Source organism: Centruroides vittatus, unplaced genomic scaffold (genome assembly GCF_030686945.1).
Source record: "Centruroides vittatus isolate TY-2023 unplaced genomic scaffold, ASM3068694v2 contig_7, whole genome shotgun sequence".
Taxonomy (NCBI): Eukaryota; Metazoa; Arthropoda; class Arachnida; order Scorpiones; family Buthidae; genus Centruroides; species Centruroides vittatus.
The window spans coordinates 1,085,368-1,100,234 of NW_027122442.1; the positions used below are offsets into that span (position 1 = coordinate 1,085,368).

Genomic DNA, 14,867 nt, shown 5'->3' on the forward strand with positions numbered 1-14,867 from the left:
TTAAAAACCGAAATTAAATCTTTATTAACTCCAACTTTTCTATTGATTTCACAACTTCTTTTTACGAAATATTATTTTACTTAAAAGCTGTTTTAAACTTTCAAAATTTATTTATTTCACCAAACTTGCGGATAAAATGTGATCGTAAGTGCGATACCGACAGATGACAAAAATATTTTATTCATAATTATATTTTTTGTTTCCCTATTTAATGATGCATTAGAAAATGAGGGTGGTGATCAGTGCCGTAACTAGGGAGGTGCCCAGGCGCAGGGCGCAGACCCTGGGGGGCGTAGAAATGACCGGGACCAAGTTTTATATCGTAGTTTTGGGGAGTAGTTACAGAAGCTCGCACCGGGCGCATAAAAGACTAGTTACGACGCTGGTGGTGATTAAATACAATAAAACTTGAGTTAATTTCTCCCAATTTTGTTTATACATATTAACACTGAAATGTGAAAATAAATTTTATGGATATGATGGTGGCTTATGGGCTCGCACCTGACTAACGGCCTGGCCACCTGGAGTTTTATGGGTTTTCACATATACAAGATCTAAATAGCGATCAGTTTCCCATAGTAAGCAAGCCATTTCGAAAGGCACCTTTCCGTTAGCAGATCTCCAGTGTAGGCCGGATGGCCGAGCGGTCAAGGTTAGCAGCCTGCCTCCCTGGGGGACCCGGGATCAAGTCCGGACGGGTCGAAAAATCCCCAGGAATTTTTCGGGGGGTGGTCCGTCCGGATATGTCGGTCCCCGTTCCTCACCACCCGGCCGTCCCATTGTGGGCCTGGCCGAACTCATAATGGGCCTACTAAAAGAGGCCCTCTTAGTGCCCACAAGGCGGAAAGAGTTGAAAAAAAAGATCTCCATTGTTGCATTCCCTTATTTCATTTACGATTGTCCCTCCTTTGATTTATTAATTCTAAAACTGAAATATTTTGTTAAATGATCCTTAGAATATTTTGTCCACAGTGGCCGCGTAGATAAAACCACTGAACACTGGTCGTAGGTTCGCGCATCGCCAACGGACTGATCACATGGAGTTTTCTGGGTTTTCTTTAGGTCTTCAATATCTAAATAATAAATAACCAGTTTTCTATAAAAGTCCTACCGGAAAGCATTCCCCTCGGAAGATTGTCCATGTAACCAAATAAACCAAACCTTAGAGTATTTTATTCCTATTTTAAATCATTTAAAAACTGTTTTTGGCCTGTGGGCACTAAGTGAGCCTTTTTAGCAAGCCCATTAGGTGGCGTGTATATATTGTGACGATAGATTTTGCCTCATTTTTTTCACTCCCTTTTGTATACAATTCGTCATTACAATTGCCTCAACTTCCCATTTGCTCAATCATATCTACTGTACAATAAATGTAATTAACAACAGGATATTCCAAAATAAATGAATTATGTTGTATGCTAAAACACTCGGATGACCTCTTCTCCCCCCTGTATCAGCATTCATCAACATCCTGTGGGTTCTGCCGGATGGTGAGGAATGGAGCCTGACGTAACCGAGCGGATCACCCTCGGTAAAATTCCTGGGCTTTCAACCATCCCGAATTCGATTTCGGGTCTCCCGAAGCGATCGGCGGCTACCATTTTTACCGCTCAGTTTATTTAAAATTATTTAGATTTACCAATTAATATAATTCGAGGGTAAGCGTATTATCCGATTCTTGCGTGTTAAATTCTTTTGCGCTATGAAAAATCTGGATTCGAATCCTCTTAAAATCTTAGTTCGTTTATCCATTAAAAAAAAAAAAAAAATTATTTCGGCTGTGCGGGCACTAGAAGGACTGTTTTTAAAAAATGCGCAATTTTAATAATTAAAGTACAATTTAATGTAGCGGTACTGAAGCCGTCATCACTATTTGTTGCTTTCTAATCGTTACTAATCTTGACGGGCGGATGGCCAAGGCGGCAATGGCGCCATTTTTCTGCTCTTAGAAACCCAGGTTCGACTTCGACTAGATTCTCAGAAATTTTCATGAGTAATTTGACCACAGAAATATCACGTTCTGTCATTGTGGTCTTGGAAAAAACTTTCTAATGCTTGCAGGGCAGAGTTAAAAGAAAAGTATATTCTGCTAAATTTGATCGTGTGTTTCACATATTTCACTTCTGGTATTGCTGAATTTTTATTATAAAAAGATATTAAATAACTTTTTTTTATAAATAAGCTTTATAGCGTAATAAAAGAAATATTATTTATAAAATGGAAAAATTCGCATAAATTATAATTTACGTTTAGAATAAAAAACAGCAGATTTAATATTTTACATTATTTTGTAAAAAAGAAAGTTTATATCTTGTAAATAAAACTCTGTATAATAAAATTGTAGTAAAGTGGAGATTATAAACTTAATTTATAATATTTTTATCGGAAAAGGAAGGAGGCGAAACAGCGTGTTTAAAATCAACATCCGTTGTTATCTGATAGAAAATAAATTTGTGCCACTTAATTCATGTCATTGTTTTACATTTATCAATGAATGAAATTATTAAGTCTATATTTTATTATTTAAAAAAGCTGATTACAAATATATTTTCATATTTTAACATTTGAGAACAATATACAAATCATTAATTATTAATAACAAACAATATGTTTCGTTCTATATATAAAGTTATTTATAATAAAAATTTCTGTTAATCATTACAAGAACAGCGATAGAAATAAGTGAATTGCAGAAATATAACTTCACAGAACCACTTACAGCTTCCTGTTTTTCAGCCGACACATCAGTTATAAATGATTTTTGAGCATCTTTTGTTGGAATTGTATTTTCAGTTGTAAATTTTGATTTTGTAACTTTTGGTTTCTTTGTGTTCTTTGGTTTTTTCGTGGAATTTTTAGATCTTAATGTTGTCACAATTTCGGTGACATCCTCTAATTTTTCACGAATGTCAACACATTTGTCAACATTATCCACCGACATCTCAAGATTTAACAAACTTTTCCCTTTCAATCCTTCTGGTTCATTGCAAATACTCCCTTTCTTCAACAGCTTATATTTTTCGTCGGTTCTCTCAAAGATCCATTCCAAACGGCAGTCGCATGTTAGTAAATTTTGTTTTACTTGCAACGAAGGTATAGCGCTGAAATTTGCAGTTCCGAGGTTAGGTATCAACGAATCTTCTTCGGCATTCTTTATTTCGTTATCAGAAAATTTTAAATAATTCGTTGCGTTAATGGACCAAAACGCTTTATTTTCGCAGGTTTCAATGTAGCAGTCGTGAAAAGAAAAAGACTTGGTTTCCATGGTCATGATCATGTTGCCGTGTACTTGACGAAAAGAAGAGTGACCCACTTCTATGTTATCGACTTCTGCTAAAGAGAGTGCTCCAAAACTCGAAGCTGTTACGGCATTTCGTATGAAACTGAATTGTTTAGCGGTTCTGATTATAATCGATGTGATATCAAAAGTATTAATATAATTGTTTTCAAATGTAAATCTTTCTATATTAGAAAGCGTGATTGCTCTCGAATGCACTGTCCCAATATGGCAATCTTTAATTTCTATAGACTTGACCTCGATACCGTTGATTGCGGTGGGTGGAAAATTTTCGACACTGGCATTAATTATTTCTAAACTCATACAGTCTTTGACATCCGAAAGACTATAAGACTGTAGTTCGAGAAAACTGATATTATGCATGAGAATGTTATTTATTGAACTCTCTGTCAATGAATATGATTGAACATTGAGTTCACCCAATTCCACAAATTTAAGCATTTCTAAATTAAGATTTCTCAAAGCAAGTTTTTCTACTTCGACGCTATTGCATTTGCTTACAATAAATTCTGTACCAGTAAACTTATCTGTTAACTGCGATATATATAATGTATCTTCTGCTCCGGTACATGTACAATTAATATAATTAGGAGTACATTCGCAGCTAGGATGATTTGGGCACGTCCCTCTCACTATACACGTCAATACCGATATCAATATACATATCTGTCAATAAATTAAAAAAATATACTTATACTTTCGAGCTAGAAATATCTACAAATGTTAAATAAGACTTACCTCTAATAAAAAGCTGAGAATTTTAGATGCAGCTTCTGCTGAAGCCATTTCTGTTCCACTTGCTGATTAATAGATGATTCTTAACTTCCTCATTTCCATCGTGCGCTTTACAGGAAAAGGAAACGAACTGCTTCCTTTTATTAGCAATTTTATCACTAGACTGTTTGCTTCCTTTAACTATTTAATTCAGGTACCACTGTTAATAACTTCTCAGAATTCAAAATTTCATTCGTTAATCGTTTTAAATGATTTGTTTATTTTAATTACATATCGATTCTAAGAACTATTGAATAAAATGTTTTATTTCTATGACTTATTTTAACAAATATGATATTTTTTGTGTAAATGCATTATTTTTTAACCGCTTTTGCAAACAATCCCTAAATCGGTAGTATTAAAATCATTTTATTTCCATTTCCGATTTGTTTTTTATTTTATTGAAGCGGAGCTTCTTCTATGGAGCTTAGAGAATTGTGTTCGTTCTCAAAATCTATTCGATAGATTTTGATTAAACTTTGCCATTTTCCATTAATTGAGATGAGGAATCTAAAAATGCAATAAAAAATAGGATCCATAACTTCGTTTTCGAGATATAAGGTTGTTTCACGAGCGCGCGCGACGAAGCGATATCGTACGAATCGCGCGACTTTGTCGTGCGATGTTTCACGGTCACCGGCACGTCTTATATGGGATTTTATTATAAACTTTTTCCGCCCTGTGGGCACTAAGAGGGCCTCTTTAAGAAAGTCCATTATGGGGTGGCAGGGTGGTGAGGGACGGGGCCCGACATATCCGAACGGACCACCCCCGAAAAATATCTGGGGGTTTTTCGACTCTCCGGATTCGATCCGAGAATGAGCATCGAGATGTAACAAAATTCCTCATAAAAAGTTAACGTTGGTCTTACACTGAATAAGTCAGCGATTGGATAATAATGAAATATAATTACTAAATTCCCCAAAAAGGAATTTATTAAAAACTTATAATTTGGATTGATTATTTTAAATAAATATATTTCTTACTTTTAATTTTTATTTTTAATGTTTTAATTTTTAAAAATATTTCGGGTTTGTGTCAAACCATTTTTTATTATCTGTTGTCTGTTGTTTTGAATCGGATAAAGCAATGGAGCGTGAGGGCGATTTGGTAAAGAGGTGCCTTCTGGGATGATTTTCGATGGAAACCTGACCTGTATTTCGATGTTAAACAAGTGAATAAAATCCAAAAACTCTCTGGTCAGTCTGTTGGTCCAATCAAATCCGGAACTGATTGTCAGTGATTCGTAGTTTTAATCACTCGGATACTGGTAGTTTTTATTGTTTTTTTAAAATTTCTTTGTCCTGTCGGCACTAAGAAGACCTTTTTAGAAAGCCCGTTATGTGTTCGGCCAGGTCCAGAATAGGGGAGCCTGGTGGCGACGGACAGAACCCGACATATCCAGGGTATATCACCATTAAAAATTCTTGGTTTTTTGACCCGCCCGGATTTGTTCCAGGTTATTTAGAGTGTTAGGTTTTCAACCGAGGTGCCACGAAATGTATTGCTGAGCAACGCCCTAACTTTTACATATATTACTAAAAGCACAAAAATCGCTATAAATCTACATTAATAAAGTAGAGGTGTAGGAGGGAAAATTTACCAAGTTGAGGGTGCCACTGTTAGAAAAAGTTTGAAATATTCTCAGTGGCGTAGCGTGGGTGTCAGCCGCCCGGGGCGGAGGAAAATTTCGCCGCCCCCTTATTTAGTTATTTTTGCATGATATTATTATTTTTTGTGAAATTTCGCCGCCCCCTAAAAGTGCCGCTCGGGACGGGCCGCTCCTGCCGCCCTCACTACGCTACGCCACTGAATATTCTGCCTTAACCATTCTGTATTGACGGCCGGATGTCCGAACGGTTTACATGGCAGTCTACCGTTCTGGGGACCCGAATTTGAATCCAGACGAGTTGAAAAACCCCAGGAATTTTTTGAATGTTGGTCTGTCCGGGTATGTCGGAACCCATCTCTCACCAACTGCCGCCCCATTGTGAGCCCTCCCTAATCCACAATGGGCTTGCTAAAAAGACATTCTTATTGCACACAGGGCGAAAACAGTTTAAAAAGAACTATTCGACATGTCTACCAAGTTAATGTTAAAAAGTATTTGCTGAAAGAGATTAAGATATCTTGTAACAATTTTCCAAAATCTAAATAAACAGTAAATTTGCGTTAAAATAGTAGTTTCATATTAGTGAGTTTAATGAAAGATCAGAAGACAAAATAAATTTAATTTTTTGCAAATGAAAACACAGGACGATAATCTACGAATTGTTACTTTCCTAGCTGTTATATATAATATAGGGAAAGCATGGCGATTGGTCATTAATGATTTCCTCAAGATGTTTACAATTTTGGATTCAAGCTGCCTGAATCCAAACTCTCTGAGTCAGTGAATGTCGAAACGTCAAGAAACGCAAAAACACTGAAGTTTTTTTTGTATGTATGTGTGTTAATGTGTGTGGGAGGCACGATTTTGTTCACTCACTTTAAAGCTTAGTAACTCGTGCTTTTTGTCGAAAATTTCTGAAATTTTGCCGGTAGGTTTTTGTATTAAGGGAATTGATGCTATTAAATTTTGGTGGTTAAAGGTCGAAGGGTGGGGAGATAGAGGGGGTAATGTGTCATATCTCGAGTGGTGTCTGATTTTATTTCTTATTAGCATATATATATTTAATAAAACTCCTCTCTACCTTAAAAATTAAACTTTTTGACATTTTATAATACAGTAGAGCGTCGAAAATTGGAACGTCGGTAATTGAAATGGCCGGAAACTGGAACGATTTTCAGTCGGACTGTGTCGTGCTGAATCGAACGTTTTTGATACTAAATTTACTTCTAAAGTATAATTTTCATGTTTTTTATATTATTCAATATATTTATTTTGTTTGTACAAAATTAAGAAATAATTTTTAACGATACGATGGCCTCGATTATTATTATAAAAATTTTCGTTAGGCTTAAAATCGACGAAAATTCGACACGAAGCGACACGCAACGGAGAAAAATTCAACAGGAAGCGATACGCAACGGAGAAAAATTTGAACATCGGACAGGTTAATATATTTTTTCGTACATAATCGGAAATTGGAAAAAATCACTACTTGGAACGACCCCAGTCCCCAATTGGTTCCAGTTATCGACGCTCTACTGTATATTAAAAAATTTTTAAAAATAAAATATCATAACAGATGGCGCCACAAGTAATTTTAAATATGGTTGAATATGGGAAGTTATGCGACGCGTTGCTGGATTTTTAAAATATATTGTATCTTCAGCAGAAATTATTGAGGCTAATTAAAGAATAAGAAACATTTTAAAACATTTAAAGAAACGTTTTTTATTCATATATTGATAAGTACGCTAGAACATAGAAAATAAATTTTCTTCACCTTTCACAGTATTCGTAATATTATATGACCAAGAATAATGGCACGAGGCTCTCGTGAAAAGCCCATAAAAATTGAAAGAAAGTGTAACTAAGAACATTTCAAAACACGAGCGCTATATTTTTAGCTTTTATTTTTAGTCGCATAATACTAATAATACTGTGAAAGCTGAAGAAAATTTATTTTTACTTTTTGGTGCATTTTATATGAATAAAAAGCACTTTAAAACTATTAAAAATATTTTTTAAATCAAACTATCAAAACGCTAAACTTAATTTCGAAAATCTACGGACAGTTGTTTGATATTAGGCTTATATCTCTATTGTTAAGTCAACATATTTTACTTTGAACTAATGTAAAAATTAAATGTCAAACATATAATAAAGAGACAAAAGGCCTTAAAGTAAAGGCCAGATTTTGTTTCCGGCAGTAATTGCAACATGTAAAGGAGCTTGTATTTTTATAAGCTATGGTGGATTTGATCACGTGATAACAATAGCGTGTAATCACGCAGTTAATCACTTTCTCTCTATATATATATACAGGTTCTCTAAGCCCGCTGTACCCAGAACCCCATTAGAGTAACGCATTTAAAAATCCTGTGCACAAGCCTGCTTAATTATAAGAAATTTACAAAATTCTTTAAATGCCCTTATCTATATCAATCTCATTGTAAATTATAATTAAAATGAAATATTTTTTTTTATATACAGTAATAATGAGTGAATTCTTAGCATTACAAGTAACCATATGTATGTGACTTTTACTTTTCAGAAATGCAAGTCACTTCAATATCATTTTTAACAGGGGAAAAAAAAAAACATTATTACGTTTAACACATTCTAAAAATCATCTAACATTCCAACGTTTTTTATATGCCGAAATGAATTAATTTTCAATTAATTTGTTTCAGCAGTTTATTTTCATTAATATATATATATATTTTAAAAAAATTATAAATATTTAAATTTAAAAATCAAATTTCTAAAAACATATATAAAACTTAAACAGTAGGTGGCGCTATGGGAATTGTAGTTTGTTGAGGACGAGTGGCGGCGGAAGTGAAATGTGACGGAAAGAAGTGATATGCTGCAATTAAAGTTTATAAAATGGTATGACTCTCATTCTTATGTGCGCAAATGCCTAAAGTTTATATATATAATTTTATATTAAATAATAACGGACGTAAGCGTGTTGCAAATAAGTGAACGGAATAACTCTAACCCTAACGTAATATTATCGTAATGTTATCCGTGACGTCATTTTATATCAGAATAGTTGATTGGTTGATTACTAACGATATTATTAAAGATCAATTAATCTTTCAATTGGTTAAACCTCTAATACTCTGTTAAATCGTAATAATTTAAAATTCTAGAATTTTTACTCGCTTAAAAAATTATAAATATTAATTATGTAATCGATATTTTAATCATATATGTTTGAATTCAATTATGTGAAAGTTAAAAATAACAAATACATATAATTTAATGATGATTATTTTGAAATATGTTGATGGATTTTCATTGGAAGAAAGATTAAAATTTAAATACTTATATTTAATATAATTGTTTTTTATTTTATTTCTAATCTAATTATATTTAAACTTTCATTAGATTTTTAATGTAATATTCAAATTTACTCTTTTCCAACAATTACTATTTTTTTTCCATGATTCTTATTATATTTACCAAAATTATTTTTTGTGTACATTTATTAATTACTAGCAGATGAGCCTGGCATTGCTTGGGCAAAGAGTGATGATAGCAAAGATTAAGATTATTAGATTATAGCTGATCTCGCCCGTTTTCTCGGGGTGTGAGAATTCGGTTTGCTCTCTTCCAAGACTAATTAGAGAATTTTTAGATGGGTCTGAAAATATGTTCGATTTTCCGCAAAAATGCAAAAAACTGAAACTAAAATACAGTAGAGCATCGATTATCCGACCCCTGATTAACCGACTTATTGGTTAACCGACCACATTCTAGTCGGCAAATTCAAATGTCCGCTAGTGATGTGGCGCTACAATATTTGGTTATGTCTTGGCTACTTTAATATTATTTTTGTTAAATTTTTGCATGTTTTAGCTGGCAGCACTGGCTCGACCATGAAAGGGAGGCTAATATTTAAACCAGGCCTAATACACTACTAATAATGTATTTTTTCATACTTTTCGGTTATCCGACCAACCCCAGTCCCCAATTAAGTCGGATAATGGATGCTCTACTGTAGTACAGTAGAATCAGAGTTCAGGTTAATCCTTAACCCCCTCCCTCACAGAGGAGAATTTCAGAAAATCCCTTCTTACTGTGCATACTCTGTGTACCAAATTTCAACTTTCAACTCCTAACCGTTTGGGCTCTGCGCTTATTGTTGTTATCAGCCCATCTTGATTATAAGATTAGATTTATTTTAACCTAATTTGTCTGTACCAAAATTTTCAGTAAACTTTTACTATCCAAACATATTCCATTTCTTGTGTGTACATTATTTATTTCCGATATTTGGAACTCTTCCTAGATATTCTTGTATCTGAGATTTCTACTGTTTATATCTACTATTTACCTTTCTGTTTCATTCTGGACATAAAAAGCTTTCACTTAAATAAAAGTTGAATAGATTCTTTTATTTTTTCATAAATGTTACTAGCTATTATTTAATATTTATATCAACAATTGAAAATTCTCAGCATTAGTAAGAATATGCCTGTTTTGTAGCTTATTCAATACTCACAATTGGCAAATAAGTGCTTTATTTTTTCTGCTAATCTGCTGTTTTATGTAAGAAACTGTTTTTATCTGTTTCTTGTTATCTGGATTCTAATATTGTCATTAATATATGAATAATTATTTCCTTAGATTCTAATAAAAATTCATATATTATTTATTGTATTTATATCTTAATAACAAAAAAAATTATTTTAGAATTATATAAAAAGTTATATAAATAAATTGTCTCTACTAGAAATATTCTGTACCTTAGTGTAGATTTCCAAGATTTCATTTATAATTTCAGCAATATTTTGTATGTTTTAGTTATCTAATATTAATATGAAACAATTTTTTAATTCTGAAATTTTTTCAATAAGATGAGATTGTAAAATGACTTATTATATATGGTCAAGTCTGCTTAACCTGGCATCAGATTAGGAAGAGTTTGCTTAAGAGAACTCTCTCCCATGTTTCCAATTTTCTCCCCTATGTTTTAATTAGCAAGACTCCTGTTAATAGATCAATTTTTTTAAATGAGTGCCATGTTGCATTATTTTTAGAGTCTGCATAAGGGAACAGTATTCTAAGAAAAATTTTTAAGGGTTTATCTTTACTCATATATTATCACCAGCTAGGGTAAGCTACTATTATACACTTTGGTATTTGCTGAGATTTTGGTTAATTTTCCAAATATAAAAATCCATTAACCTAAGTTTTAGATTAACATCAAACAATTGCCAAATTACATCAGACTATAATGCTACTATTTAATAATTAAATGTGAATTAATTACTAAATAGAAACAATATAGTCTGATATAATCTAGCAGTTGTTTAGTGTTAAACCTTTCATTAGTCACTTTTCTAATACATGGACAATCAAATGATTGCTTACAGAATCATAAATAGGTTTTATTGAACACACAAGAGAAGTAATTACATATTAAGAAGGTGTCATAAAATATATATGAGCAAAAAATGAAGATGACATAGATTTCTTCATCTCAAAAGGATAAAGCAAGGAGTTATTAGTGACCAGATTTTGGAAGTTGACCTTACTTTAAAGTGGTACTGTATTTACTTGTTTTTATACTCTGTTCCATTAGAGAGCATTCAGAAATTTTGGAGCAAGGATGTTCACGTCTTTTCAGCTGGGTCTTTTCCTAGCTGAAAAGAAATGAAAGTAATGTGACTAGTAAACTTACTGTATTTATTGATTATTTGATGGAACAATAAAATTGATGATGTAAGAACAGACACTAATATTAAATACAGTAAAATTTTATGATAATGAATTTTAATGTTTCTAAGTGTGTACATGAAAAAGTAGAGAAAATCAAATACCATTAACATCTTTTGGGTGATCTTGTTATTGTGGATAAGAGAGCAGTCTAAATAAGGGAGCATGATGTAGCGGTCTCTTTGGAATATACATATATATATGTACTGTATATAATCATCAATATAGCTCAGAATAATGCTTTTTTAGAGGAATACTGTAGACTCTGTTTATTATAATTAAAATTATTTTATTGTTATTATCCACTGGTAAATAGACCTCCAGTACTTATTAAATGTTATTTTCTCCCAGTACAATAGTTTAAATGCTGGCATTCTTATTTTATTTACTGTAGCCTATATGCTAAAAATTGTTAAAGGTTGTAGCAGGAAAACAATACTGAATGAACTATGTATTAATTAATAATTAATTATAATCAATAAGTTTTGAGTTATACAATTTACAGTTACAGTTATGCAACTATTTCAGCTGTCATAAGTTATAAATAAGGGACCATTTTAGAATTCTGGATTTTAAACTTTCTACTGAGAAATTCAATGCTAAAAGTAAGACACTCCAAAAGTACCTTAAAAAATTGCATTAATCACTTTAATTTCTAACGTTTTCAGCCATATTTAACTGATCTTCTTCAGGATAAACTTACAAAATATATGATGGTTGCATTCAAATAGAACAAAAGATTTAAAACAATCCAGAATATACAATATTAAAGTGATTAATTTAGTTTTTAAGATAGTTTTGGAGTGTTTTAAAGTTAATTTGTTCCCCTTTAAAATGAAATGATTAATTTCTTTCCTAAATTTAAATATATATATATTTTTAATTATTAAATGCCCTTACAAGTTGCATAATTTCTTTTTGGATACTCCAAGAAAGCATATAAACAATAATACAGACTTCCAGAAACCATAGGACATTTTTTGTCTAACTTTATCCTTTTTTAGCATGCATTATTAATAAAGAAATTTCTGTTCTTTAAAATTAAAATGATATACCTACTTCTTGACATTTTAGTTAGTTAATTTTTTAATTTTGTGTACAATATCACTTTTTAGTGGTTTTAAATTATTCCAGAACAACAATTTCCATTAAAATTTGACAAACAAACATTTGTGTTTGAAGTGGGATTCAAACCTACAATCTAACAAACTAGAAACAATGCCATAATACATTTAGACAATTCTTTAGTGTTTTCATGAATGAGAAAAAATGTTTGATGGTAATGCTACTGCTTTTTGAATTTGTACTCTATAATATGCCAAAAGACTGTTGGATTAAATCAGGCTACTTTACCCTATTATTTTTAATTAAATCCTAAATAATTTGGTACTAGAGATAAGCATTAGGTACATCTCTTATTAAATTTAATAATTATAATTGAATATTAATTTAATTATAGTACCTACCTCTAGTACCAAATTATTTAGAATTTAATTAAAAATAACAGTGGTAAAGTAGCCTGATTTAATCCAGCAGTCGTTTGACATATTACTAAAAATATTGGACTTTGGAATGTTTATATTTGCACTTCATAATTCCTGTTCACTAATGTACAAACTACAAATTGACAATGCTTCTAATCAAATGCAGTATATAAAAATAATTAGATTATATAATAAAAATATGCTCTATGTTTATATTAATAGGGAAACATTTGTTTCCTTATATATAAATAAAGTACAATTATAAAATAAAAGTAACAAAAACATACTACAAAAGTGAATATACAAACAATATATATACTTTTTAAATTTCAAAACAACTTTGATATAGGCTATCTTGATTTCTTAACATGCAAAATGTCTAAAAATAAACAAAATGATTTTGTTTATTTCTAGTTTTTATTTATTATAATTAATTATAGAGATGGTTGAGATGGCAAAGAAATCAGCATACTTCCACTTGGGGATCTGGGTTTATGTCTGAGTCAAGAACCACAAGCATTTTTCTTGAGTGGGATATCCTGGATACATCAGATCCTATCTCTTGTATGCTTTGCTGAACCCAAGATGGGCATGAAAAAAAAGGCTCTTTTAGTGCCACAGGGTAAAAAGTTAAAAACTGAAAAAAAAATTAACTATAAGAAGTTTAATTTTCATCACACAAATATTTTAAAACTTTTCAAACTTTGTTTGAAATGAGGCTTATGGAGATGAAACTTATACTTGAAACCAAACAGTTTTACAGAAAATTTTAAAAATTGTTGCTTAAGCATCGTGTCCAGTAACAAAGCAGTCTGTCTAATATACAGCATATAAGAAAACATTAATTATATCATAACAATACTAAATAACAAATAACTTAATATTTTAATGTTTTAATTAATTGAAGGAGCATGGAAGATTAAACAAACATCAAACATCCATTCAGATAAAAATAATAACAGAGGCTATGATTTGCTTACAGAATGTTTTAGTGCTTGTCCATAGATTCAAACACTGAACTCCCTCTCTCTCATTATCAGTTGCCCATTAAAATTATGAATACTTCCATCATATTTATGCATTATTATCTAATGCCTTCTTTGATAGTCTCATAGTTATCTTAGCTTTTCTAACTTTTTCTACAATCTATTATTTGGTTAAAAATGAGATGGTGCAGATTTCAAAGAACAAAAAAGAAAACCAGAAATTTGCAAATCCCTAAAGATTAGAATGATATAAAATAAACTTTTAAGTTTGGGGCAATTTTCATTCATCCTGGTAAACACTCAGACTATAAATTGAATACAAAGAAAACTCAGGATAGATCTAAAAAGTTATATTTCTTGCAATCAATCAAACTCACTTCATATAAGAAGAGAAAGATTGTGAAATATCTAAAAACTGATAAGTTTTAAAATGTTAGTTAACAATATTTGAAACACACTATAAACAACCTTTAAAGTCTAGTAACAAAAATTTTTTAATAAAAAACTTTTGACAAACATTTTTGACCTTGACCAAGGTCTGCCTCAGGTCTTTAACGAAATTCCAAATTGGAATGCACAGAACAAATTTTTCAAAATAATAGTTTTTTTTTTTTTGAATTGGAACAAAAACATAACTCTATATAACAACAAAAATTAAATAGTGGTAAATATAAAATTTAATCACATATTTAATATCAGTTATTTATCACATATATAAAAATTTAAGATATAACTTAAATTTTTATATATGTGAACTAGACTGTGAACCAGTAGACGATGGTTATGTAAACATGTTACAAGCTTGGGTCACGTGGTTTACACATACATCCCTGGCCAAAAAGATGAAATTAAGCAGGGTTGTTGTTGCCTCACCAAACACACCCAAGTTATTTGCTTTTGCAAAAACACATAAACCAATGCCTTCCCTTAGACCTGTTGTGGATAAAGCAAAATCTCTGACTTGACTACTAGAAAATGCAGTATAC

The 14,867-nt window shown here is 31.4% G+C and overlaps 2 protein-coding genes across 3 annotated transcripts in view; one reads left to right on the forward strand and one right to left on the reverse strand.

Moving 5' to 3' along the window:
* Nucleotides 1–2,495: 2,495 nt before the first annotated feature.
* LOC136980452 (leucine-rich repeat and immunoglobulin-like domain-containing nogo receptor-interacting protein 1-B) lies at nt 2,496–4,183 on the reverse strand. Its single transcript, XM_067276559.1, has 2 exons — nt 4,037–4,183; nt 2,496–3,964 (listed from the first exon to the last, which is right to left on the reverse strand). Exons 1-2 carry the CDS (start codon nt 4,082–4,084, stop codon nt 2,630–2,632), a joined length of 1,383 nt encoding a protein of 460 aa, XP_067132660.1. The 5' UTR covers nt 4,085–4,183; the 3' UTR covers nt 2,496–2,629.
* Nucleotides 4,184–8,469: 4,286 nt separating this feature from the next.
* Nucleotides 8,470–14,867, forward strand: part of Usp12-46 (Ubiquitin-specific protease 12/46) — a 58,097-nt gene continuing 51,699 nt past the window's right edge. For both annotated transcript variants that reach the window (XM_067276588.1, XM_067276590.1), the window contains exon 1: nt 8,470–8,573. In XM_067276588.1, the coding sequence (XP_067132689.1) occupies nt 8,571–8,573 (3 nt within the window). In that variant the 5' untranslated portion in view covers nt 8,470–8,570. The remainder of the gene's footprint in view (nt 8,574–14,867) is intronic.